General features: G+C 38.8%; 2 protein-coding genes across 9 annotated transcripts in view; one reads left to right on the forward strand and one right to left on the reverse strand.

Moving 5' to 3' along the window:
- MARCHF5 (membrane associated ring-CH-type finger 5) overlaps nucleotides 1–11,015 on the reverse strand; it is a 33,191-nt gene extending 22,176 nt beyond the window's left edge. For both annotated transcript variants that reach the window (XM_076338790.1, XM_076338788.1), the window contains exon 1: nucleotides 10,709–11,015. In XM_076338790.1, the coding sequence (XP_076194905.1) occupies nucleotides 10,709–10,752 (44 nt within the window). In that variant the 5' untranslated portion in view covers nucleotides 10,753–11,015. The remainder of the gene's footprint in view (nucleotides 1–10,708) is intronic.
- A 204-nt stretch (nucleotides 11,016–11,219) lies between these two features.
- CPEB3 (cytoplasmic polyadenylation element binding protein 3) overlaps nucleotides 11,220–27,785 on the forward strand; it is a 100,617-nt gene continuing 84,051 nt past the window's right edge. For 2 of the 7 annotated variants that reach the window (XM_076338792.1, XM_076338793.1), the window contains exons 1-2: nucleotides 11,816–11,884; nucleotides 19,531–20,450. In XM_076338792.1, the coding sequence (XP_076194907.1) occupies nucleotides 11,857–11,884; nucleotides 19,531–20,450 (948 nt within the window). In that variant the 5' untranslated portion in view covers nucleotides 11,816–11,856. Of the gene's footprint in view, nucleotides 11,281–11,815; nucleotides 11,885–13,370; nucleotides 13,523–16,911; nucleotides 17,069–19,195; nucleotides 19,304–19,530; nucleotides 20,451–27,785 lie in introns of those variants that run through there. The other 5 variants (XM_076338795.1, XM_076338796.1, XM_076338791.1 and 2 more) reach the window with 5 other exon arrangements.

Here is a 27,785-nt window from a genome sequence, read left to right on the forward strand (position 1 = left end):
GCACAGAAAATTACTCATTTGGCTCTCCAACTTATTAACGCTAAATGACCACAGTTAAATAGAGGATAGAGGGAAGATTTGTGTGAAAAATGTCAATGCAGGCAGCAGAAAATTGATCTGAAGCTCTAGAACACAGGAGGTTATCTCTTAGTAAATAGAGACTCAGGTATGCTACGATGCCAAGACACTGCTATAGCTTAATTACATATACAAAGATTCCCCAGTCAATGTTCCCAGAAAACAACTTCCTAACATTATTGAAGAATTTAAAAATACTAGCATTGAGGCTAACCTTGACATCAAAACAATTCTGCTTACGGCATACTGCTTGCTTGAAAATGCTGCCTATGGACCAAGGTTAGGAATCACTGCACAACTGCTTCATTGCTTTGTCAGAATTCTGTAGTTAGCTGTGCCATTCGATGAGCAAAACTATATCCATTTTTCCTCTATTAGCCAAGATGTAAGTTAAAGCAAGTGTTTTGTCATCTTAAAGGAATTTAACTTTAACCTTTATTCCTTCAAGTTGTGAGACAAGGGATAACAAGCATTAGCCCTTTGTATCTCCTGGAAGATTTACTTTTCCATAACAGAAGGTTAACATGTGCTTATTAGCTTCCTTAATCGAGCACTAACGATATCTGTGTTTTCAAAGATTGGTATCAAGATATTTTTAATCTGCTGTTTTAAACTGGAATGTTAAATACAATTCCCAGTCTCAAAAAGAATATAGAAATACGTAGTTTCTATTAAACTAGCATTAAACAAGTTACTTTGCACTGGGGGAAAGGGGAAGAGAGTTGCATCAGAAAAATACCAATACTGGTATTTGTGGTACATGTACAGAGTAGATGACACGTGTTACAAATATCAGGAGCAACATACATACAGAATAGACCAACTTTGACGTGTCTAAAACTGTAACCGTCTTGACATTGAACTGTTGCTGTGACGAAGCAAAAGAAAAGACAAGAAATGCAAAGTTACATTCCATTCACAGTCTGCATTATGTGAGCTCAATCTCCTGCAGCAATTTTCCAGTATCACACAGGTAATGTAAAAATACAAATTAATCGTTAGGCACAATATCGTTAGTTACAAAAGTAAATGCATTAGCATAGACTTAATCTGTTAGAAAGCAAACTTATGGCTACTCACTTTACATTCCATTCTTAGGCAAGGTAATTGTGAAATAAAAGTTCAATTTTTGTATTATGTGTGCCTAGAGAGTTTCATGGTTAAACTGACCATACAGGGTAAGCAATTTTTCTGTTATGTTCTTCCAAAGAAAAGAGAAGAAAAAATAGGAAGTGTAGTCCTAAAGCTGCAAAAATTGGCAGGAAGACTCCAAAGCAAGCAAATTGCTTTGAACTCAGAGTTTATATAACGACACTATTACTCAAGTTATTCTCAGTTTATAACTTCTATTTTTATCAGATGATTTACAGTATGAGAGCAAACCAAAAAGCTCTACTGAAGTCAGTCATCTTATATCCTCCTAATATACATAATAAAAACTGAACAATTTGAGACCTAAAAATTACAAAAAAATTTTAAACACCAAGAAAATATATTCTTGGGACATTAATACCTCAGACCAACAAAAAACACTCAAATGTGGCAGACATTGAAAACTGGAAATGTCTTTACTCTGAATAAATATGAACAAAACTCCAAGATGTCTGATCATAACATTAAGTAACTCTCCTCAGCACTGTAGCATTGACTGCATGACTCACCGGTAGAACAGTCACAAGCACTCAGCACATGGCCTTCTGTAATTATATCCTTCACAGAAGGCTAACTTATGTTGGCATGTTTTAGTCCAATATAAAATATCCACTTCTAAACAAAAGTATTCAGGTCTGAAGAGGAGGCATTTATAATAGGAGAAACAAATGAGAAGAGATCAGATAACATTACAGCTTTAAAACAGAGGGTCTAATCTTATTTCTTCACAATACCTCTAGAAAAAACTACTATATTAAAATGGCTTTAAAAAAATAAATAAATCACTGAATGCCAGCCCCTCTTGTCCATAACACAGTGTGAAGGTAGTGAATAATAGAGTTAACACTTTCTTTTTAATATGTACACCTTGAAAAAGAGATGCATGACCAAAGGGAGAAACAGGCACAGATACACAAACTGAGAACACTAAATAGTGTATAATGCTCATCAGCAATCAATCACCTAAAAGCCTAGAAACACTAACCACTTACCCAAAAAGTTTGTTTCCTGTGAGAGTTGTTTCCAAACATAAGCATATACCAAGATTCCATGGTTGGCCCTTAAATCAATTGGTATTTACTTATTATAGGGAAACTGTTATATAGTAGGTCAGTTTAATTTTCATTTTTATCTTAATCACTTAAGATAATTAAGATTTAAAACTATAAACAAATGTACAGCTAGTCCCAGATTTAATACAACTTCAGTACACTTTTGTCTTTAAACCAGCATTTAAAAGTGGAGATTTTGATTGGAAGTTTTTCTTATCCTATATTAGTGCTAGGCAGGAGGTGTATAGTCCTTTCCCCAGAATCATTGTCACAAAAATCCTGAGCCTAAGCGCTTTCATTGAATGCTAGAAAGCTATTGACAAAAAGCACCCATCTTAGCATTAAAATAACAGGAGAACAAAAAATCTTAAAGGAAAAAACAAGATTCCAGTACAACTAGACAAGAAGTTATCTTAACTTCTAGGTACAGATTTCAGAGCAGATGCTAAAAAAGGCTAAGTGCAGATTTGCCAGAAGGTATTAGTGGACTGTACCTCTCATATTGGCACCTCCAGCACAATACGCTCATGTCATGCAGTGCAAACAGAGCCCTAATGCTGTGTTGCATCTAGGTTGCATCTAGACTGGTATCATAGAATTATTTGGGTTGGAAGGGACCACAGGAGGTCTCTAGTCAGACCTCCTGCCCAAGGCAGAAGCAACACTGAATTCAGACCACACTGTCAGAGCTTTCTCCAGCTGGGTCTTGAAAAGCCCCATGGACAGAGATCCACAGCTGCCCTGGGCAACCTGTTCCAAAGCTCGACTGCATTGCTCCCCATCCCCACATGCTGAAACCTTCTTTGTTCAAATTTACAGTCATTGTTTCTCATCATCCTGCCAGGAACCTCCAAAAAGAGCCAGACTGTCTTCTCGACAACCTCCTCAGTAGGTATTAGAAGGTTATTAGGTCTCCCCAGGCCATCTCTTCTTCAGGCTAAGCAGGCCTAGTTCCCTCTAGCTTTTTCTAGCAAGTCATGTGCTCCAGCTCCTTGACCATCTTCTGTAACCTTAATAACAGTTTCATTTAGAAACATTAACCAGAAGCAGTTTGCTTAAAAGAACTTAACCACTTCAGATTGGGTCTTTTCATTCTTCTGCACTGAAGATGGATTTGCTACTTCTGGTAAACCACAAGTGCCAGTAAAAAAATTAGCAAGTCATGATCTCTTTTGATAAAGATAGGTACTACATCCTATAACAAGCTAGTACCCAACTGATTCTGTTGCTGAGAGGAAGAAAATAAGATGCATCAAAAAGCTCTTAACACTTTCACACAAGGAACTTCTCACCAACTCTGCAGTACAGTAAGACCATAAGCAGGTTAAGATATCAGAAGCACCAAGCAAACAAGTCCTAAGCAGCTGGAGTATTCATTACCACTTTAAGTATTACTTAAATAGATGTTCCAAAATTAATACCTGAACCTTTTAATTAATCTTTCTCTGTAAATTATTATACATATTAAGATATTTATTCAATACATTTGCATTAATTGTCAAAAGTTTTAACTTCAGCAAGCACAGTAAGACACCATGCCAAAGGAAACAATCACAGTTAAGCACTATTATAGAGGTCTGAGCACTTCTATGTGGAAGATATCAATAAACAGGTTTTTGTATAGCTTTTTTAGATGAAGCAGATACATTGTATAAAAATATTATTTTAACGCCTTGATAATACATGGAATACCAAGATTTTTAGTACCAAAAATGATAAGTAGTCTCTCAGGAGTTTCCCCACACTGAAATAGGAGGAATAATTGCCTACTGTCTGCAGGTAGAAGTTAACAGTTAAGCAGCAATTAAAACATGTATGTTTGTTCCTAAGCATATCAAAGCAGACGTCAAAGATAGAAATATAATGCACATAAGATGACAGCCAACAGGTTAAGATAGTTCATAAATAACATGCTGATGCTTTTGTACTACAGATGGGCAAAAGGCATTCTACAGGTCTGCAACTAATCTTCACTAATCATTTTTACTGATAAGACACAGAAAGAACTCCATCTATGCAGAACCTTGGGCATAAAGAGAACTGGAATAGCAAAGGATGTACCTGGGATGAAGCAATAATGAAAAAGTCAAGCTATTAGAAAATTATTATCATTTCAAACTTTCATTCTTCAAACCCACTCCAAGATACACATAATTTTGCTTTTTCCTTCCTGTATCAACATCAGCTTCCAATCAGTTGGGGTAAAGACAGGGAAGAATACCTTGTTTCCTTTCTGGTAGAGATAATCCAGCACAGCCCATTCTTTATTCTTATACTCTCTTCTTTCCTAAGGATGCATAACCTACTCTAGAGGAACAACAGAAAGCCAGATACTTGTAGTTGCTGACAGACTTCGACCAGAAGCCAAGGAAAGTCCTCTTTCAAAAAAATTAGTTTAACTGTGTTGAGTAGAAAGAAAACAATTCCTTCAGGTAGGACAATGAAGAGAGGCATGCTTGATCAGCGCAAGTAGAACAAACAGACTGAATAACTGCAGAGACGGTAAATAGTTTGTGAAAAGTAAAAATACTACATAAATCCTGTAAAGTGTTTTATGTTGTTTATTACTCTGCATATCTTTTACCCAGTTGAACTCCACTCCTACAACGATTTACTCATGTGTCGACTTTGGTCAGTGAGATTATTCACAGCGCACAACATCCAGTAGAAGTTTAAGGAGTTTGGAATAAAGGTCTTAAATCAAGGACCACATTGCAGTAATTACATTGGCTAGGTTGTAACATTAAGGTCTTAATCCAAACCCATGTCTTTGGTTACTAAGGTATCAACAGTTAATTGTCCAAACAAACCTAAATCAGTGGCCGCACTTCCAAAGAGGGAAGGAAAAGATTCATACAAACACCACCACACATGGAATGAAAGGAGCAACTGAAAATCATGTACAAAACCATTGCATATGTTTTTTTCTTTTAAAAAAGACAACAATTACCATGGAATCAGATGACAGTTCAGAAAACTGAAATAGAAACCCCATGAATTTGCTACTTTGCAACTTTTGAACCTCAATTGCTAGCATTTTTCTGACAAATCAGTGCTCTGGAAAAGAGAAAATTTAGTTGCAACAGTATTCCTCTCTTGACAGTGTAAGTAATTTCTTAAGCCAACTACGATTCTGCATTTTATCTTTTAATTGCTTTTAAAGTTTACCTGCAGTTTCAACTCAATTATCTCCTTTAAACAAGGAATGGCAAGGGTAGAGGACAAAACAGTCGTATGATGTTGCTCTAGTTTCTATCAAGGAGGGCTGCGCATCGACCACAGTTGAACCAACTACTTCCCATTCAGAAAATAAAGCATGCCAATTCAAAAGTTAAACCATGCTAAAACTACCACTACACTGATTCTTCAGCATGTACCTGCACAAGCCTTGAACAGATTATTTATCACATTTTTACTAATATCTCTGAATACTGAAAAAACAGAAGGCAGAAGTGACTGCGTTCTGGCCAGCTGGCAAATATATGGGAAGGAGGGAGCAGGAGTTGTCTTTAAATTTAGATAGTATAAGGAGTACCACAAATCACTACCACAGAACATGCTTTAAAAAAAACCTACAAAACAAACCCCCAGCATTCTGAACCCTTGGTATAGCCAATTGCAAGAACAATCCACACATAATCCAACTGAAGTCAAGAGAACGAAACTTAAAAATATGAGTACATTTTAGCATTACGGCTCACATTAAGGTAGATATAAACAATGACATAGCTAGGAAAAAGCTGGTGTGTGGCTAAGCATTTGGTTTTTTGTAGACAGCAGATTGACCAGATTATCTTCACAAACAAGTAAATTGGAGACCATCTGATGATACACTTATCACAAAAGTAACAATATTTTTTTTAAATTTAACCACATTGAATTTTTTTAATTACTCAAATATTTACATTGTCTAGGTTTTCTATCAACATGGTCTTGCCACTGACTTCATTATGGCAAGTACATGTTTAATAACTATTTTTCAAATCTTGTCACTTCAGAAAGCAACTGCTCAACCAACACAGTAAAAAGACTGCACAGTAAGATAAATAGTTATCAGTTTTGTTTTCTCATACGTATTCTAACAGCAACTCTGGCGAGACCCAGTCAAGTGTTCTGTAAGAAGGCTAAGTAGTACAGGATCACAGCCAATTGATGTCCTGGCAATAAGATACAAGCTATTATAGAAAGCTATAAAAGAGCAAACTGACAAGATGTAGCTATGGACATAACTTAAAAACAAACTGAATTTACACATTAGTTCTACTTAAAAACATAACCATAAAAAATAGGAGAGGTAAAGTCAAATTGTATTTGACAAGCAAGTGACACAGGAAAAAATGCTAATTATTTAAAGGATTAAGTTTTTTATCAAATAGAGCACCAAAATCTGCCAGAAAGTTCAACATCTTACCTTCAAAGTTACTCAGAAGAATGAAAGTATTTGAAAGACACATTAAGAAGCCAGAATACCTGTTATGACAGGTGGTACATAGGGCAGCTAGAAGAAACAATTAGAAATGTTCAATTGAAAGAACTGTTGTCAAACAGTGCTGAGACAGAAAATTTATAGGACCTAATTTAATAGGAAACATGAAAAAAGCCCATAAAAGACTGAAGGGTTTTTGTGTATTTTCAAAGTTATATTTGAAAACACAAGGAGGACTGACTCAGTTCATATCTTGGCATACGAGGCACAAAAATGTCACTGTAAAGGTTCTACATCCTAATACCATTCAGAATATAATATTTCTAGGTATTTCCTTAAAAAATACTTTTACATTAAAAATATGTATAGCATATCAGATAGCCTCTGCCTGTTAAAACTGGACAAATGCATTAGGATTGACTTTCAAGTAAAGTTTGCCCTGTGCACTCAGTAGAGTAATAGCTATAATTTCTGAGACATTTTCATGTAATCTGACAATTTTATTTAAATAAATCTTGAAAAACGTTTTTACACTGATTAACAGCATATAAAAAAATCACTGCCACATAATTTCAATTTTTTAATGGAAATTCCTATGATTCTGTAATTTATGCATTAAAACAACATGAATAAAGGGATTAAAGATAAAACCTCACCATTTAGATAGACCACTAACCACTGCCTTCAAGTGCACACATTAGTCCAGGAGTATGGCCCTTTACTATAGATTGCAAAGAATTCTGCACACAGAAAAGGATGGTATTTTAAGACTATTATCTAGGCCTGTTATTTAAACATGAGCTAGAAGAAAAAAAAAAATTACAAGAGGGATGGAAATTCCAATTTTGAGGCCAGACAGGATCATGATAGTCATCTCAATTAGTTTCCTAAATGCTGCAGACAAGATAACTCCAGAATGTAGTGTCACTTCATGGTCATATCTACTTCATGCTTCTTGTATTTATGCTGTAGCAAATCCTTCAGACAAATATAAAAATCCTTAGCTAGAAATTTCAAATAACAAACTCCTTATACCTTAACAGCTATTTACCTTCTTTGTTACAAATGTGTGGTTTGCTTCCAGACTGAAATTTTGCAGGGAAAATAAAGGAGGATGGAGCACAAAATACATAAAAGAAAGACGCATCGCAGGCAACAATGTTGAGATGCTATCAAGACACGCCTTACACTGGAGAAATCCAAATTGCTTTATTAAGGAAAAAAAAACCTGTAAGTCATACAATCTAAGAGTCAAGAGAAGAAGCCAACCATTTTGTCTCACAAATACATAATTAACGAACTTGCTGTAAGAGCTCTGACCCTTGTACACAAAGCAGTGCATACATTCAGATCTGCAGCAACACCTTACTCGTGATGCAACAGTACATCACCACTCTCAGTGTGACCACCTGGGTATCGGAAACAAAAGAAAACCCTATTTTTTCCCCTCCTAATGACTTAACTATTAGAATCAAATTAAAGTCTTATTTGCTGAAAAGCTATTTTCTGCATCCTTCACTAAAAGATCCGAATTTGATTTAAAAGTACATGCTTTGTGTTAAGTTATAATCCATTAACAGTTACTCTTACACTTTTGCATATGTACTTTTTCCCTTACCCAGGAGAACAACTGTCTGTCATTAGCAATACAGATAACAGGATAGTAGAGGCATTTCAACCCCTCAGAATCCCTACAGATGATTTGTTCACAGGTTATGTCCCCTAATGTGAAATATTGAAGGTTTATCTTGATCATCACTACATACAACATGAAAACAGTTATGTATGACCTTTAGAAACAAGAGATGAATGAAAACCGGTTTCTTTCAATGTAACTCCACTCCATAAACGCAATACGTAACCAAAAAGTTATTTACACTGACTGCCTTTTGAGGTCTTGGTTACTCCAAAATCCTTCTATTGGTATTGTACTACACTCTGAATTAAATTCGAGTCCTAAATACTTGGCTCCTTCTTACCACTCCATTCACCACTTCTCAAGCTACTGTTTCTAAAGTTTCCTATACTGAGCCCAATAAATTCTTATATGAAAGCCACAGCCTCTCTTCATACCTCCTTTTATGCTACCTAGGTACTTAAAACTTTTCCCCCCACTGTCCTTGTTATTGAGGATGTCAGGGACACTTCCAATTGTTTTAGATTGTATCAACTCTGCTACTCCAAGTTTACTGGAGAAAGTCTTTGAAAAGGGCCAGAGACACAAATTACAATTTCACAAAGCTGAAAGGATACAAGAATATTAAATGTACATCAAACCCCACATATCCATTACACATAACAATTGAAGAACAGTAAACTGGTTTGGCCACTAGTTAACTAATTTCCCTTTTTTAATTAACTGTTTAATTTAACAGTTGTTCACAACACAGCTTGTAAACACCACCTTACAGCCATTCCCCAAAAGGGTGAACTAGGACTTCATGGTATGATATAACAGCCATAGGCAGTAGGGAATCTACTCAGAATATCATGGTTTCCTAAATCTCAAAAACAGAGTATTACATATTATTGGACTACAAACTTCAGGATGAAGATGAGATTTTTTTTTTTTAGTTTCAGAGGAGTTGATTCTGCAACGTTCTTCCTGATCTTTTCCTTCCCCGCCCCCCCCCCCCCCCAACAGTTCTATCATCCTCCTCCGGATTCTTTTTGTCTTCCTTAATTCTTCCCTTTTATTCCCTACAATCACAGGAAGTGTAAATGGAATACTTTTCTGATAGTATTTCTAAAAATCTACCTCCTTCCTGTTACTTCTTGGAAATGCACTTATTGTTCCTGACTGCTAGCCTCCTTGACAGGCATTGTTCTAAATTATAACCTAAATCATCCCATTGTCATCTCTCGCTTCTTCAGTTTTTCTAACACACAAACAACTTTCTCTCCCTCCCGCCCCAACTCACTTTTATCCTCTTTCTACATCAAACTGAAATTTCTCATCCTCACCTTCCAGGCTGCACAAATTCTGCCCCTGCCTCACATAGTTTATATCTCCATCACTTGCCTGATGACAGCCTGTGTTTTGCTAAATCCTCTTTCCTTAGAGGTGACCTGGAAAGGAGAAAAACACCAGGATTTTTTTTGCTTCCTTATGATGAAAACTTGACAGGTTCATCAACAGATGCCTGATGTCTTTTGGGTCCCCACCTTCTGAAATACCAGGCTATCACAACTCCTGCAATAAAAGGCTATCAGTTTGGTTTTGTTGTTTATAGGGGCGGGTCTTAAGGGCTTCCTGGATGACTCAAAATTATACATAAGAAATCTTAAGCCCTCAGTAGAACAGGGTGAAAGTGCTACATATTCAGATAAAAGCGTAAAGAGAAAACAAGTGTAATAAAAATAATTTAAGAGTCAGTAAGCGTCTTTCCTCCCCTACACTTAAGTCAAAGTAGTTTTTAGATTGTACTTTTTAACAGCACTCCAAAAAGCAATTGTAGGCTTTCTTCAAAGATCATAAAACCAGCAACAAAACACACAAGGCCAGTTAAGCTTTGGTCGTCTTCTGGTGCCTTATTTTACATACATGCCAATGCGTTCCATACCTACAGTATCTCCTAGACCCACAAAAACCGGACAGCCTTCTGCAGACCTGCACCACTCTCCCCAGAACCCGTGTCAGCCCAGACACACCTCCTGCCCAAACGCTGCCAGAGCGATCCTTCCACACCCCACCGCGGATACCACACTGCCGCCCGCAGTACCTTGCGCTGATTTACGACAGAGCTGGCACGACTTCGCCCAGACCACCAAAGTTTCGAGAAGCCAAAAAGTGAAACCGGACCCGCGCCACCGGCCCAGGCCCTGCCTCGCCACCACCGCGCCTCGGCCCCCCGCCGGCAACGGCTGCAGGGGCCCCGCGCCGGAGCGTCCCACCGGCCCGAAACGCCACTGGCAGCGCGGACCCAGAGACGCGGGGAACTCGCACGCCCACCCTGGGGGTTCCCTCCCGCTGTGCCCCAGCGCTGGGCCCTCCCCATACCTGTCCATGGTCTGCGGCAGGGCCAAGCCCGTCTGCTCGGACATGGCTCCCGGGAGGAGGAGCGGGCCTAGCCGAGGGCCCAGAGCCTGACAAAGGCGGCCCCGGCGCCGACGAAGCCGTGCGTCACGCGTGTGGCAGCCGGGGAAAAGAAGCGAGAGGAAAGGCAGCGAAACCGCCCTCCCGCGAGGCAGCCGGGACGGCCCCTCCTTCAACAGGCGGGTACGGGGCGGAGGACGCTGAGGCAGGACGGAGCCTCAGGCAGAAGCTGCGCGGCCCGGGCCGCCGCGCTGCCGGGATGAGAGGCGGCGGCGACGCCTCTATGAGGTAAGTGCCGAGCGCGGCCGCGACACCCGTCGCCACCTCCCACTCCCCACAGGGCGCCTGCGCCAGGGAACGGGCGGCGGCCCCGCGGCACGCTGGGAAGTGTAGTTCTGCCGCCGCCGGGAGTTTAAAGGTGCGGCGAGGCGCGCCCCCCGCCCTCTCCCCTCCCGGTGGTGCCGCTCTCGCTCCCCTCCCTATGCCTCTCCTCGCCGCCGTCGCGTAGTCACTACCCGGCACCGCGCGCGGGGCAGGTAGGGGAACGCGGTGGCGGCGGGATGGCCGCGCTGGCGTACGGGGGTACGCGGAGGGAAGGTCAGCACTCCCTGTGGTGGCTGCCACCCCTTCCACTGCCCTCCGCCGCCGCCCAGGTTCCCCCGAGGGCCTGAACGGGTGGGGGAGTAGGAAGGGCCCTCGCGCCACCACCCTCCTCCTCGCGCACCGGCCGTTGCCCTCCGCGGCGGGTGAGGGGAGGGGCGCAGCCCCGCCCCCGCCGCCGGCCGTCCCTCCTCACAGGCGGAGGGAGGGAAGGAGGGAGAGAGCGGGCCGCCTCCTCCCTTGCCCCCTCCCCGCTCACGCAGGGCGTGGGGGCCCCCTCGGGGAAGGAGTACCGTCCTGCGCACCCCCTCCAGTCCCTCGCCTGCCGAACAGGTGCAGGCGGCTCCCGCCCCCTGCTCGGCCGGCCGGCCTCAGCGGGACCTGCCCTTGGGGCAGAGAGGCCTGAGGGAAGAGGGGACCTTGCCAGGTGCCTACCCCGGCTAGGCTGCCGAGGAGGGCGGTGGCTGGCACGGCGGAAGGGAAATTAATCCGTTTCTGTGGGCTTGTTGGCAATGACAAGGACAAGCACCCGGCGCCCTTGTAAGTGGCCCTTCGTGCTCGATGGAGGCCTGGTGGCCACTAGCTTCGGCGCGCAAGTGGGGTGAGGCGTGGGACGGCTGGTGGTAATGACAACGCTCTCATTTCAGTCTGTAGGTGTGCTTCCTAATGGGAAAAAATCCTTCTAAAGTGCTTTTAAAATTTGTTATATGTTCTGAAGTCAATACACAGCATCGCAGTCTGTGAAACTGGAAATTCAGAAGCTGAAAAGCATTTATAGAACAAAGAGGTGGATAGCACCTGGAAAGAAGTTGCCTTCCCATTTATCTCCACCATGGGTGTCTGTCTCCCACTCTTCTCAGTATAAGTCTATGCGTATTTGCGTGCATGTAAAGGTTCTGCATAATGTCATGTTCCCCAAGCAAAGGGCGAGATCCTGCTTTTCAGAGGCAGTTGTGACTTTCCAGATTCTTGGGAAGGTTGGTCAGTAAAGATCAACTTTGAATTTTCCTTTTCAGGTTATATATAAATATATATGTATGTATATTTTTAATAAATAGCTCTTGTAATAAGTTTTGTTACATGTAGCTTGTCCCTGATACCTTGTGTAAATTACAACTTTGTTATACTGGAGTTGCTGTACAAGGTAGTAATTTACATGGCCAACCCCACAATTGTACAGCTGCATCAACCTACATCTGTTCTTGGTTGAGAGAAGTAGCATTTACATGGTGGATATACATGACTATAGAGATCAGGTAGAATAGGAAAGAGACTTTAGTGCATATACTGGATTTTTTGACTGTGCTGCCTTAGCTAGGGAAAAACCAGTATGGTTTTTAGAGTCTTTGTTGAGAGAAAAGTGTTGTAAAAATGTGTGTAAAATATCTGGACTTGGACTTGTAAACTGTGTTATAGGTATAGAGTAGGGAGGGTGTTGTTTATTTTCTAATTGCTACAAATATAAACAGGAATGCTAAAGTAGTTACAGTGATGTAAATGTTCTTTACAGGAAGTATATATAGAAGCAGATAGGAAGAAGGCATCATGCTGACGTCCTGTCCCAGAAAATTTATTTTGTACCTATTCTTGGGACAGTAAAATTCAGTTTTGCTTGTACTGCTGAGAAGTCTTGGATGTACAGTGGCCCGAGTAAACCATATGGTCATGACTTCCTGGAAGAGAACCTAATACACACTGTCCCAATTACAGCTGTTCGTGAAATGTAAGAGCAATATTAGATATCAGAGTTTCTGGTTCCTAATCTTCGTCTGGAGTAAGTGCATTGTCTATTGGCCAGAGCGATGATCAGCTAGACTAGCCAAAAGCTTAGGTTTTATACATTTATATTTATTCTCAAATGTTACAAATGGAAATAGGGAAGCTGGTTTTATTCCTAGGATTATGTGATTTGTGCAATTTCTGTATTTTTGCTTTGGAGTGGGAGGGATATGCTAGTTGCCTGCCATTTAGGATAAAGCTATGAGGTCATGATGAGTAATAAAGGCTGTGAACAATACTTACCTGAAGAAATGTAACCGGAACCCAGGATCGCTTGGCTACCATTTGAGGCTGAAGAACAGTCTGTGACAAAGGTGGCTGCTTTGCTCTACCACTGGCACAGGGAAGGATGACAAGACTGGACAAAACTTGAATATCAGGTCAAATAGTGAACGCTTGGTAGGTTTGGACATCTTTTTTTTTCTTCTTCTTTTTTTTCCAAACATGAAATATAAAAACATAATAGGATACATAAAAACATGATAGTACAAGGGGGAATGGCTTTAAACTAAAGGGGGGTAGATTTAGACTAGATATAAGGAAGAAATTTCTTACGCTGAGAGTGGTGAAACACTGGAACAGGTTACCCAGAGAGGTGGTGGATGCCCCATCCCTGGAAACATTCACGGTCAGGTTGGACGGGGCTCTGAGCAACCTGATCTAGTTGAAGATGTCCCTGCTCATTGCAGGGGGGGTTGGACTAGTCGACCTTTGAAGATCCCTTCCAACCCAAACTGTTCTATGATTCTATAATGGCAGACCTCTTAACATCCCATAAATAGCTTAAAGATCCTGAAATTTAAAAACTGATTTGTGCCTTTTTATTGTTGAGGAGTTTGTTGGACAGCTTGGGGTATGTGTTCTCCATTTGTCTGCTCTTCTCAGAATCAAAGTGTGATCCTAAAATACATATATAACCAACTGTTTCTAAATTTGAGAAAAAACTCCTTATTCCCTGACAGAGCAAGAGTTGTCATTCCATCTTCATCTCTTCCCCTTAACAAGACCGGATATGCAGCTGCTCTATTCAAATGCTTGCTTTATTCTCCCCAACAATCTCTTCCTTTAATTCACTCTCATCCCCTTTTTTTCTTCATTTTCTTTCCACTTTTTATTCTTTATGCTTCCTTCTTTGCATTGGCAATTTCCACTATGAATCTCAGGTTGCTTCTTGCAGTTTTTTCATTTTTTAAACCATTGCTTCCCATAGCATCCCTTAATAGAGTTATCTTTGTTCCTTCCTTCTGTCTCCATGATGTTCATTGCACTGTCTCACTCTGTCCTCTCTTACCTTCACCTGGTAGTAGCTGCATTTGAGCCCAGAAAGAACTCTCCCCAAAACAGACTCACTTTCGTCAATGCAAAGTGAGGGAAAACGATTGCTACTAACTGAGATTCGACTGAGTTCAGCCTCACTGATACTAACTGGAGATGGCAGCCATTTTGAATTAAATAAAACTGCACATTTGAAGGCAAGTACAGAACTTAATGAAAATCACCAAAACCAATATAGGTTATTTAGGGCTTCAATTTGAGCCCTAAATTTGGCTATCAGATTTATGTCAAAAGATCAACTTTTAAAACACTAAATTGATAACAAATTTATACAGATTTAAGCTTAATAAAGAAGTTGACAAGCAATTACTGTAAGAATAATATGGAGGTATATTAAATATTTATCTGACCATTTCAGCAAGGCCTGAAAAAGAGGCCGAATAATGAAGGAGTAGTATCTTAATACATTTCTTTTGATTTGACAACATTAAGACTGTTGGAATTATTCACTGTTTTCAACAAAACTAAGTAACCTGGCAATATGAAAGTATTCTATTTTGGCAAAGCTACATTTTAACTGCTATGATAGTAATATGTAAAATTAAATTACAAGATCAGTTAGGCCTTTTTAATGTACTTGATTCCATATTTAAAGAGACAAGGAGCCCTCAAGCTAAAATGAAACAAATCTGAACTGAGAAAAATGTTTCTACAATAAAACTCATTTTTTTCAGTAGCATAATGCTTCATTTTAACCTTCAAGCTAGTTGGAATATTCACTTTCTGGCAAAAAGATTAGCGTGGTTTGTTAGTCATAGTAGGGTTAAATTGCTTCATAATGAATTTCATAAAATAAAAATACACTCAATACAATGTTAATTGAATTAGCTAGGCTTATTTGGGCCTTTCTTACATTTGTTTCTTTGGAACTGGCCCAGGTCAAGTAATTCAGATACCAGATTGAACTAAGCTCTTGTGTTCTGATACAGCTGTTGTTATTATCTTTTAACTTCCAGTTACGAAAGAGTTGGCTGGTAGAAACAAACAATGTTTTTCTTCTAATGGCTAGTTGATCAAAAACTGTCTTTACATCCTGATTTTCTTTGGTTCTGGAGTGCTTCTCCATTTGTGAATATCGTAATGAGCACTCTCCTTATGTTAATAATTGATCTACAAAGTGAAGCTGTCTTCTGGGAAGAACTGACAGCAAGGGTGCGGTCCCTTCCACATGAATCCTCAAATCATCTGAAAAGCAATAACCCAGAAGTAAATAGGGACATAAAGGAGGGGTATAGAACGCCTAGAGCCAGCCCTGTGCTAGCTGGGATATTTCCACAAATGAGGTATTTTCAACTGCTGTAAGAAAGCAGTTTTCCTGCCCTTAATGATTCAGAGTAGCACAAACAGGTTAGAGCAAGTGCTGAGAAACTCATTACAGCATTGATTTAAGGCAGGCAGACCATACAGTCCAACATAAACAGACTGTAGAAAGCAGAGACATAAGTGTTTTAACAACCCATTTTCAGCTGCCCTAATTTATCTTTCTCAGCTTTAGTCATCTCTTTTTCACCCATAAAGCTATGCACATTTCATCCTTTGAAAAATCAACCACTTCTGGTTTCAACTATGTAATTTCCATACAAGCATTAGTATTTGGTCCTGAATAATTAGTATTATGAATAATTACCCAGAATAAATATCCAGAATAATTCATGGACCAATACAAGACAGAACACAAGTGCCAGTAAATGAAATTCTGAAAACTTCACCCAAACTACATTAATCATCAAAATATTAATATCTTATGAGAGGAACTCCTGTCAGGCTGCGTATTGATGTGGAGGTTGGAGATATGTGGCTTGTGGGTAGTGGAAGGGAGGTAGTTGAAATGTGGAACCACAGTGTACAGAGTAGCTGGAATGTTAAATAGTAAAATTTGCACCTTCCTTTTTTTCTGAGTAGCTTATTTTTTGGTGGAATTTTCAGTGCAGTAACAGTAAATCAGTAATGAAAAAGTGGTAACTTGGAAATTGGAAACTATTCAAATAGTACAACTTTTTGCTTACGTGCTGATTTTGATTTTCGTACTCGACCTATTTGAGTTTCAGAATGTTTTTTGAAATTATGATGGGTGATTATTTAATATTTTCTTCAGCTAAGCAACATGACACAATCTCCTTTGTAATAGCTGTATATTTTATAGCTGGTATGAGCTTATACTAGAAGCCTGGAGTTTGGAAGGAAGTTTGGAAATACTAGAACTATTTCTTTGTCTAGCGATTGTTCTGAATAGGTAGATATTTGATCTGGGCTTATAAATTAAACTGTTAAAAGGTCTTATTTAATTACTCACTTTCAGCCCAATCTGACAGATATTTATTTTCTCAGAGCTGGTGATTCAGATTGCAGCAATTTTCCCTGGAAAGAGGGAGTGTGCACGCATTTTTTTTCTCCTTTCGAGCCCTCTTCCTTTCAGGATAGGCAGCAGTGAAATGCCATCTATAGGTAAGACTTCAAACCCCATGATTCCTTGGGAGAGCATGCGCTTAAAGCTTCCAGTTGTCAAAGTGCTCTTGCCAGAGTGGTCGACTATTTGTCATATACCAAACCTGAAAGAAGAAAATAAATATACTGTCATTTTGTTGATCTTTAAATACAGAAAATCCAAAGGTAACTGTTCCTTAAAAATTTCTGTGTTGAGTGCGTGGGTTATTGCATGCAAACGGAGCTGGTATTGCTATGGGGATATAGATTTCCTGTACTGGATTGTAAATTTGTACAAATACTTACACCAGCAAATAATCAAGAGGTACTGTGTATTAGTCCAACATTAGACATTGGCTGGCCTGTCTTTCAAAGTCAATTATTATGCAGTGTTTTTCCATTCAGACTGGCTTCATTCATTAAAGGTAGGTCTTGACCTTGACAAGAGGGTTGAATTGTGCAGTGATTTTTACCTTTAAGAAGCAGCATGAAAATGAATGTGGATTACAGTCCTTAGGATAAAGTTCAAAAACAACTAGCTAAGTCAAGGTACATATTTGAAGCAACTGCTGTGCTTGCCACTATAGATAACCTGATGACTAACTGATTTAAATATACTTTATTGACAACACAATTTTAACATTTCATTTGTACTGAACTAGGGGAGGGATAAATATAATCTTCTTCTCTTTCTGATGTAGAATCATCAGTGATTTTATGTAGCCTTAGGAGTAATAGTGATTTTGATAGAAATGAAGCTAATGGAAAGCTACACAGAGCTTGGTATATTATGGCTTACTGCGGTATTGCTTTAAACTGCCTCGCAAGGTTTTCCAGCAGCAGCAGAGCTGCCTGTTACAGATGCAATAGTTTACTCCATTCTTCTTAGGAACTTGCCTTAATGTTGTCTCACTATACAGTCTGTTCATGAACCCTTGCTGTTCGGTTTACATATTGAACAGGTAAATAATAGGGAGCATGAGCAGTAACTTAATAGATAGCAGAAACCTGTCCTGACATTCATTTTAACTAAAAAGTGTGTGTATGGCTCAGAAGAGATTTAAAAGAAAGAAAGAGAGAAACAAAAAATGCTGAAGATGCACATGGACCATCTGAAAACTGTTGATGTCAGAAAGGAGAGGGTCATCGATTTCACTCTTTGCCACCTTTCTTAAACAGTTAACGGATTTGGCTTAACTTTACTGTGTTACATTAAAAGAACAATCCTAAAAAAATGCAATCTTAGGAATGTACATGTCATATGATTAACTCAACAGAAATGCAATTAGGTATTCAGCGGTGACCATCTTTAACATAGTTACTCAATTAAAGTGATTTTTGGCTCATTTAAAATACTTTCGAGATTTAGAACAATCTCATCAATTGACTGAAAGTCTGCAAAATGAGGAGGTTCCTGTTCTAGTTTCATTGATGTCTGTATATGCATTAGTACTACTGTGTTTCAAAATAATAATCAAATTATATGATCTGTCCTATTTCATATGAAGGAACATTTCTTGCAGATATAAGACTCAACCATTCTACATACATTTACTTTTTAAAGTTTAAACTTATGGATTGATTTAGCAAATAATTTGCATCACTAGTCTTTGTCTTGTGCATATAAAGATGGATTTTAAAATGTGGCATGTCCATATTTTAGATATTTCAATTTGCCCCATTTTTATTTTTCATTGTGAAAGCATCAGAAACATCATAGTCTAATAATACCTCCCAGATCCACTCATTTTGACCTTATTTTTTTCTGATGAACAAATTACTGATAATTTCATACATAGAGAAATACAGCGAGTAGAAATACCTTTAAGCAAAGGACTGCTTTGATGTAAAAGTGTTTTACACGGAAAGATCGTAAGGTCACTGAAGGCAAATACAACACCCGTCGGTGGCTTTGTACACGGAGTGTCTTCACACCCCCCCTCCCGTCATTGCGATCGCTTCTCATGCCTTAAGCAAGCGGCGAGCCGTGCGGCAGAAAAAGGCCAGAAAACGATCGTGCAGCTAAGAACCGCTCCCGTGTCAGTGCGAGATTTCGTGTGTGCTTTCTCTCTGATAAATGTAAATAATTGAAAGCTTGTTTGTTAATTAAGGAAAATCGGTACCCGGCTCCTTTAAAGGTCCCCTAATAGAAAAGGGGGTGGAGAAGAGTGAAGACTGGTGTCTTTTTAACCTTGCTGAAGGACGCAGCAGTATTTATTGACGTATGCAAATAACTAGGGGGAGGAGGTGGAGGAGGAGGAGGGTGCTTGGAAAAACAGGAACCAGAATCAGTTTCTCATTGCAGGGTGAGAGCTCTGAGTTCCGGTGTAAGAGAAAAGAGACGTGGCGAAATTGCTGTATATCTCTGCCCTATAAGCATATCTCTCATTTAGACTGAAGGGAAACAAGGCATCAAAAAGGGTGAAGCATCTTAAGAAATATTTTAAAGGCAATCTAGCACGATCAAAGGTTACATATTCCTAAATGGGGGAGGGGGAAGATTACGGGTTTGCCTTGCAACTTGCTGTAGCATAGCACTAGCAATAGGATGAGATTTTTGGCCGGCAAATGATTAAAACAGCCTGGTTTGTGGTATGAATGACAATGTTAATAATCTGTCTTTGTGGTTTTTTCCCCTACTGTTTCAGCTGCGCAAACCATGCAGGATGATTTACTGATGGACAAAAGCAAAGCCCAGCCCCAGCAGCAGCGGCAGCAGCAGCAGCAGCAAGATCCAAACTCAGCAGAAGCCCCCTCTACACCCATCTCGTCGGAGACACCCAAACCAGAAGACAACAGTTCAGTGACTAGTATCGGCACATCGGCTCCTTCCCAAAATAGCAAGGAGAAGATGCAGATGGAGTCTCCCATTTTGCCTGGCTTGAGCTTTCACCAGCCTCAACAAGAACCTGCAGCCGGCACCTCCTTGTCTCCCTCCTTCGGCAGCACCTGGTCTACAGGGACCACAAACACGGTGGATGATAGCTTTTTCCAAGGGATTACTCCAGTCAATGGGACAATGCTTTTCCAGAATTTTCCGCACCATGTCAACCCTGTATTTGGTGGCACTTTCTCGCCTCAAATTGGCCTAGCTCAGACTCAACACCACCAACATCAGCAGCAGCAGCAGCAAGCTCAGCAGCAGCAGCAGCAGCAGCAGCAGCGGAGGTCACCTGTAAGCCCTAATCAGGCACCTTTTGCCCAGAGAAATGCTGCTTACAGCCATCAGCCCATCATGACCAGCAAACCGTCTTCCTCCTCTGCCTCCTCTTCTTCCTCCTCCAGCTGGAATAACCATCAAAACGCAGCTTGGAGTACACCTTCCAACCCTTGGGGTGGGCTGCAGGCTGGTAGGGACCCTCGAAGGGCAGTTGGAGTGGGGGTCGGCGTGGGAGTGGGGGTCGGCGTACCCTCCCCCCTCAATCCCATTTCACCCCTTAAAAAACCGTTCTCCAGCAATGTCATTGCCCCTCCGAAGTTCCCACGGGCTGCACCCTTAACCCCCAAATCCTGGATGGAAGACAACGCGTTCAGGACGGACAATGGCAACAATCTGTTGCCTTTTCAGGTAAACGACTGTATGCACCTTCTACGTGGTGACAGCTATTACAAAGTTGTATTTTTTTCAGGGGGGTGTTTCACGTTACTGTTCTATCTGAGAGGCATCTCCATAACTCATATTTGCATTGAATAGTCACCTTATATGAAAGAAGTGGGGTTGATCCTAGGGAGTGCATACACAAAGATTCCAAATTCTGGTTTAAGGTTTGCAGTCTTATTTTTCTTGTAACTTATTCTTAAATGTGACAGGGCTTTTTGTGTTTTTTTTGTTGTTTTTTTTTTTTAGCATCCGAAAGGTAGTAGCCTTCCTTCATGAAAAACAGGTTTGGCAGACTATGTGCTCTTGCTGCTGTGTGTTATAATTTTTTTTCATATTCTCCCATATGTGAGAAACAGGAGACGTTAAAATTGCTGGCTTCAGTTTTCTAACTGGCATGTTAATTTTAACCAAAGATGCTTCTTGACCTGATATCCGGTTAATTATTTTATCACCATTGAAATAACTAATTGTCCTTATGTTGTGGTGGGATTTAACAGGGAGTCTGTTTGCATAAGGTATATATATGAAAAGCTGTATACGCCTGATATGTACACCCTGCTGTTATATTCACAGTGGACGTTTTGAATACATCTAGAAGCAGCGTGGGTGTGTATGGAAAGAGTGGCGTATCTGTCCTTTCCAGTAAGGAAATGCCTAATACAATTGACATGATTTAGAAATGGCAGGGAAGTATTGTATAAAATAAACCATTTTATGCTGTTCAAAATATTTGCAGGGAAAAGAGACAATAGGACACGACCTTCAGAGCCATATTGCAATGGAGTCTATTTACTAGCTACATAGCTCTGAAATATTTAAAGCTGCAGTGCCCTTCACTGTTTTTTTTTTTTTTTTTTATCTATGACGACAAAGCAGATCAATTGCAGCTGAAACTGGGCCACATAGAAGATTTGCAATTTTAATGCAGAATGAAACCTGTCATGGTGTGAAATCCATTTTAAGTTGAAAAAAGCAGAGCATGCACTTGTGGTTATATCTATACAAGGTGAAGTGAATCTCAAATTTCTTCCAGGTTAGCTTTTTTAGTCTCAGACAAATTGAAAATTTCTGTTTTGAAATACAGTGAAATCATTCATGTATGCTTTCTCTTTAGGTAATCGCTTTCTCAACAAAGTACGAACTCTCAAACATTTTTAACTTACCAGTATGGTAAGAATAGCATCTAGATTGACACTTAGTATTAGAGACAAAGTAAAAAAAACACCAACCAACCAACCCCCCCCATTACTTTAAGAGATTGTTGAAGTAAAATATATGCATTCCTAAGCACTTTCCAGTATCATTCAAAGAGGGCACCTTATAGTCAGCCCTGAAATTTCATTTTGCTGCTTCATTCTGTTTAAAGGGAGAGTTGCTAATTTTTTATTGGCTACCCTAAATGAAGGCGGAGTGGCTTCTGGTGAACTGCTGGTCAATGTCTCTGTAGCACTGAAGTCGGGAGAAAGATTATACTTTAGACACAATATGCCTGGTGAAACTACTATGTTCCACGAGCACAGCAACACAAAAGCTAATGAATATAGCTCCCAGTAATTTTTTAGGAGTAGGAAATGTGTTTCAATTTACAATTATTCTTTTATTTAAATTGTCTACATGTAAGACATTACAAATTCAGGTAAATTTGAATTAGTAGGGAAAACAACAGTAAATGGTCTTATTTCTGTAGTTTGGTCAGTGAGATACATCTTCAATGAATACACAACTTTATTATTGTGACTGTAAATTGTCACAAATTAAACTAGCAGGTATTTAGTCATCACTAGGAAAAAAAGTAGATAAATATTTTTAAAGAAAAGTTCCCTTGATTTTAAAATTAAGGTTTTGAAAAGCTAAGGTATTAGCCAATATGTAAATTTGGAAACTTGTTTTCTTCTCTGTGAATTTAAGCTGGTATTTTCCTGTTCAACTGAAAGCAAATACTTAGACTACTCTCAGCACCAGCTGGAATAACAGTCTGATTTCAGAGACTCAGAAAACTTGTATTTTTTTTCCTATTAGGCTCTTTTTAACACAAGCTGATGAATTTTGCGTACAAGATTGTAATCTGGGTTAATGTTGCTCCTATACTTAACAAATTGCCAAAGAAGACTTGAAACCATACTAACGCTAGGAGTTTAGTTACATTGATAAAAATGAAATTCAAATTCATATGAGAGTTTAATATTTGCTGCCTGGGTTCTGGTTGTCTTTTTTTCTTCTTTTCTTTTTTTTTGCCCCCCCCCCCCCCCCCCCTCAGAAATTGGGCAATATGTTGACACAGTACGTTCTGCTTGTCAGCACTATCAAGTAATTATTGCAGGTTTATCCATGTACATCTGCCACCCTTCATAACTGAGCGTTTTTGATCTGCTTCAGAAATACCTTTCAGTAAACTTGCTAGCAACAGGTTAATGCACATTAGCAAGTTCTTTGTGCTAACCCGTTCTTTTCTCTTATGTTGAGACTATAAGACTCTCTAAAATTTGTGGTTTATATTTAATTAATTCCTTAATAAGATATGAAGCTCAAGATGTTCTAAGTAAAAAGAAAAATATTAGTATGTTTACTGGTTGAATTAACATCAATGATACCTATTTTTTAGTTCAGTGATCAAAAATTTTAAGCAGAAAACTTCTATAATCAAGATTTGTGTTTTGAGTCTGTAATATTTGAATACAGCTGATACTCAGCTACTGATATATCTAGTTCTAGGAAAAAAAGTTGAATTTGAAAATGTTTCTCTTAAGAACATGTGTATATAAAGCAACATGCTAGATGTCTTCATCCCTGAATTTGAGTAATACATTAGTGCACCTTGTATGTCAAAACCAATCGGCATCTGTCCCAAGGAGTTGTGCTGCGGAACATATCTGAACGTTTACAATATCAATTAGTAGGAATTCTGTTGGCATCTGCCTTGTGATTGGTGTTGAGAGGCAACTAAAAATGCTTTGAAGGAGACTGTTTTCATATACTTACTGAGGAAAATTGATTGCACTGTAAAAAAAAAATTCGAAGATACAAAGCTGATCGTAGAAAGGGAAAAGAAAAGAAGCAGTCAGTCTGGAATGAAATGTAACGTAGCAAATAAGAGCTGGAGATAAGATCGCAGGAATAGATGTGGAACAAGGCCAGACATGAAATGTAGAAATGTGGCCAGCTTGTTCTTCTGACTATTCTTCGGCTTCTGGGTGGTTCAGGTGAAGGTCCTCTATTGTGATTGTCATGTGACAAGCAATAGTGTTGTGCCATTATGCTAGGTGATCCCCATTTCTGGCATTTGAGGCTGACATTAAGTGATTGTCCCTGGGACCTGGGCAATGGTTCAGTTCCTTTTTACAGCAGAGTGGTGGGGCTTGAAGAGAGTTATTGTCATCTCGTGTTTCTGAGCTGCTCCCAGAATTCTCTTCTTCACTTCTCTCAGGTAAATAGCGTATTTCTTTTGGCCATATGAAGATACTGGGACACAGCTTGTGGGGTTAGGAGGATTGATAGTGCCTGAAATAGACCCTTGGAAGCATGGATAAGAAATTCTCTTTACGGTGGAGAAGATAGAGAAGGAATTAAATGTTTGGAGACCAGTGTGCTAATTAAGGAAATCTGCCCCGTGGATGATTAATAACAACAACACTATAACAATTTCCCAGAAATTGTTCAAGTTTTGCTGCTTCCTGAGTAATGTTCTTTAGAAACAATTAAAAAAGCACAATTGCAAGTTTTAGATTTAAAAAATGCATAGAAATTTGATGCTCTGAAGATTCTGGCATACATCAAGTCATTCTTGGCAGCTTTACTGATAAATATTTCTCTAGCAGAAATAAATAAGATGGTATTTATTGTGGATAAAGATAGTTTTAACATGCTATCTTTTGCAGGGAGGCTGAGGTTTTAAGGGGGGGGTTGGTGGTTTTTTTTTTTCCTTCATTGATTTCAATAGGAATTAGTCTGGACCCAGATAACATTATAAGCTAAATTTAGAAATTATATATAACTTCAATATTTCATACTTAAACAAAAAGCAAATCCAAACATGCAGCAAGTTTGTGTATAAATATAAGTATATATACATAAATATATGTTGGTATGAATATATATTTATACATTTAGATATAGATACACTAATTAGTAATACATTAGCAGGCACAAGTACTTTGTCATGTGTTGTACTAAACACCCTGTAGTTGTTTGTTGAGTGAAATGAAGGGCAAGGGAATGGCCACTGTATGATGTTTATAATTCCAGTGTGACTTTTGGTAGATGATTAATAGACAGCTCCTTAAGAAGCTGCTTCCTTTAAACATTTAAAGTTCTTCAGGCCTGTGATATTAGCCCATACTTAGCTTTCTCCATGCTAATACAGATTGATATTCAAAATAAATTATGTGCATACACACACTTACATACAAATATACACGCATATGCAGTAAACTAATGCAGAGTATTTTTTGTCTGCAAGTCCTAGGGAAAAAAATGTTAACTACACTATTAACTTCAGTTTTATAATGTTTGTGCTAACTTCTTCGCAGGCAATGAATTGGCTGTAGCTTGTTTGTCATAGTTCTGTTTCTTAGCACTACAGTAACCTGAAATGCATGTTAGCATATATATATATGTGTGTGTGTGTATTAAAAATGATGACTGAATTAAAATGAGTTCAAGTATTGGAACATTCATGAGTGTAACAAATACAGTTTTATATTTATGAGTAAAGGTGTTTTACAAGCTAATACACTATGGTGACTGTCATTTTAAAGTCTTTGTTTAAATCTAGATTTTTTTTTTTTCCAACCAGAAATAGTTGTATGCAATAAGTCTATTTAAAGATTAATTTTTAAAAGACTGTATTTCTTTATTCTAAATTTGACATTCTGGGCTCTGGCTTCTTGACAGTTTAGTAGGTAACCATACTTAGTAGCATTACTGGTGTCTTAACGTGTAGTCTAATCTATAATTTTTCTTACATGATGACACACAAGTACTGGCAGCCTGCAACTTTATGAACAAAAAAAAAAAAAGAAAAGGACCTAGTTGTTGTGGAAGTAACTTAGTCCACTTTTTTTTTCTCCTCCTTTTTTACATGCTTCTGTTGTTACTATTAACTAGCACAATAAGTAGGCTGATTCTGAATATTAAAATGTGAGAACACATGCAATGGTATCTCAGTAGTCTTCCAGTGTAACAGATACAAGCAATACATGACATTCTAGCCTTAGTAGTTGTGAAGTATTTTACAATTTTTGTTAGATTTTAAATTTGATTGAGTTCTAAATGTCTGCTTTTTCAAATTAATTAAAATACAGTAACAGTACAAAAGAAAAAGCACATGACTGTTTCATATTTAAAGTATGATGATTTGAGCACTAATTACTTATTGATTATTGTCTTGATTTTAAGTAACCAACGGAAGCATAGATAAGCCCTCAAAGTTAGTGAAGGTAGAGCAACGGTGCGAGTTCAGTATGCAGTTGATATTCTGAGCAACTCCGCATATAGGCAGGACTTCCTTAAAAACATTAAAGGTATTAATATAGAACAATGAATCAGTAATTTTGTCTTAAAGATTTGATAAAGGAATTACCTGTCTTTCCTTTGGGAGGTAAGGTAGAAGGGAAGGTGAAGGGCATGGCAATTTTGCTATTTCCCTTCTTGGATCATCTTCCCCAGTTTTCATTTTTTTGCTTAGAGGCTGCCCTTGTGAATTGAATGTAAGAGGAATAGAGACCTGGAAAAGTAATGTTTTCCTGTTCCAGGTGATTTTCAAGAAGAAAATTAGAGTTTGCTGAGTGGATGATGAACATTTCCATTTCTTAGAAGTTGGTGAAATAGCTCCCCTTTCATTAAGGTCACTCGTGAGTGATTCCTGGCTGAAGCATACCAAAGGGAAGCTAAAAGATAGCGCTGCTTAGTTTGAAGTTATATAGTGATCTTAAACTGTATACATCTGAATTTTGCTTGGACTGGGTGGACTACTGTGCTTTCAAAAACTTTTAAATTAGGCTGAAGAGAAAAACATCATACCAAAACTATACAGTGATGACCTTTGAGAGAGACTCTAAGGCTCTCTGGCCTTTGTTTGTTTTTCTTTTCCCTACTGATCACTTGAGATAGTGTCACAAGTTTGAAAATACTACTCATAAATAAAAGATGCTTGTCCTAGAAATTAAATCAAAACATTACTCCAAATTGTGGCATAAACTCCCACAGGAAATAAAGGCCTTTACAAACTTCACTGTTTTTCCTAAAATAAGCATGCTGCTTTGCTTTTGCTTTTATCATAGTAACATGTAATATGTTATTTAAGGAAAAGGATCAGTTCAAGACCTTTAGCACAATGGCAGTTAGCAGACTTTAGATAGAAAAAGCATCTCTTTTCTCTTTCTTTTCCCTATTTCCCCCACTCTGTCTTCTCAACTCCCAGAAATCAGTATTGAAAGCTTTTCATGTATAATTGTTTGTTGCAATTAACTGCTGAAAATGGAGCACCATATTCTTTAGGCATGAAAGAGGATTGTTTGCTCGTATTCCAGGTCTTCAGAAAAATCATGGTTTTATTGTCAGAAGATATCAAAAGCTAGGTAAAGAAATTCCATATGATCTTCAAGTGGGAGGAACAATAGAAGTAGGTGGAAGTTATTGCTTTCTCTCAGGGGTAATCAGACTGTTGTGCCCTTCTAGCCTATTGCAAGCCCAGTTAAGTACATAGTTTCGCAAGATGCTGCCTGAAGTAGTTCTTACCATTTCTCATCTCAACTTGCTTGTTTGGTATGGTGGGGTGGAAATAAAATTTCAGAAAGGGCAGGAAACAGAGTTTTCTAATTCCTATTTATTCAGCATAAGGTCAGCTAAATTTCCCTTTGGATTCTTTCTGGTGCTATGTGGGCTAATAACTTCCCTTTTATAGGGAAACTTCCTAAATGTCCATATGGGTTTAGAGATTTTTTTTTCCCACCCTCTAGCCAGCAACTAGAGTAAGTGGAACATGTAGTATGAGAGAAATAAACCATGCATATTTCAAAGCTTTAGGCAAATTTTCCATTCCTAGTAATGGTAGCATTCTGTGTATAAATATACACAAAATATATATGTATGTACATCTATAATCTATATCTGTGTATGTATAAGCAGTTCATTTTCTCCAAAAAACAGTTGTTACTAATTTCCAGTAACACCTGCTTTAGAACTACATTGACAAAATAAGTTTTGCTGTTATTGAGATAATTTGCCTCTTTTTCATACTTAAACTAAACCTATTTTTTCAGCGACTGTGCGAGTTGAAATGTAATAGTTTTCCATTCTCATTTT

This window comes from Aptenodytes patagonicus, chromosome 5 (assembly GCF_965638725.1).
Source record: "Aptenodytes patagonicus chromosome 5, bAptPat1.pri.cur, whole genome shotgun sequence".
NCBI classification, from domain to species: domain Eukaryota; kingdom Metazoa; phylum Chordata; class Aves; order Sphenisciformes; family Spheniscidae; genus Aptenodytes; species Aptenodytes patagonicus.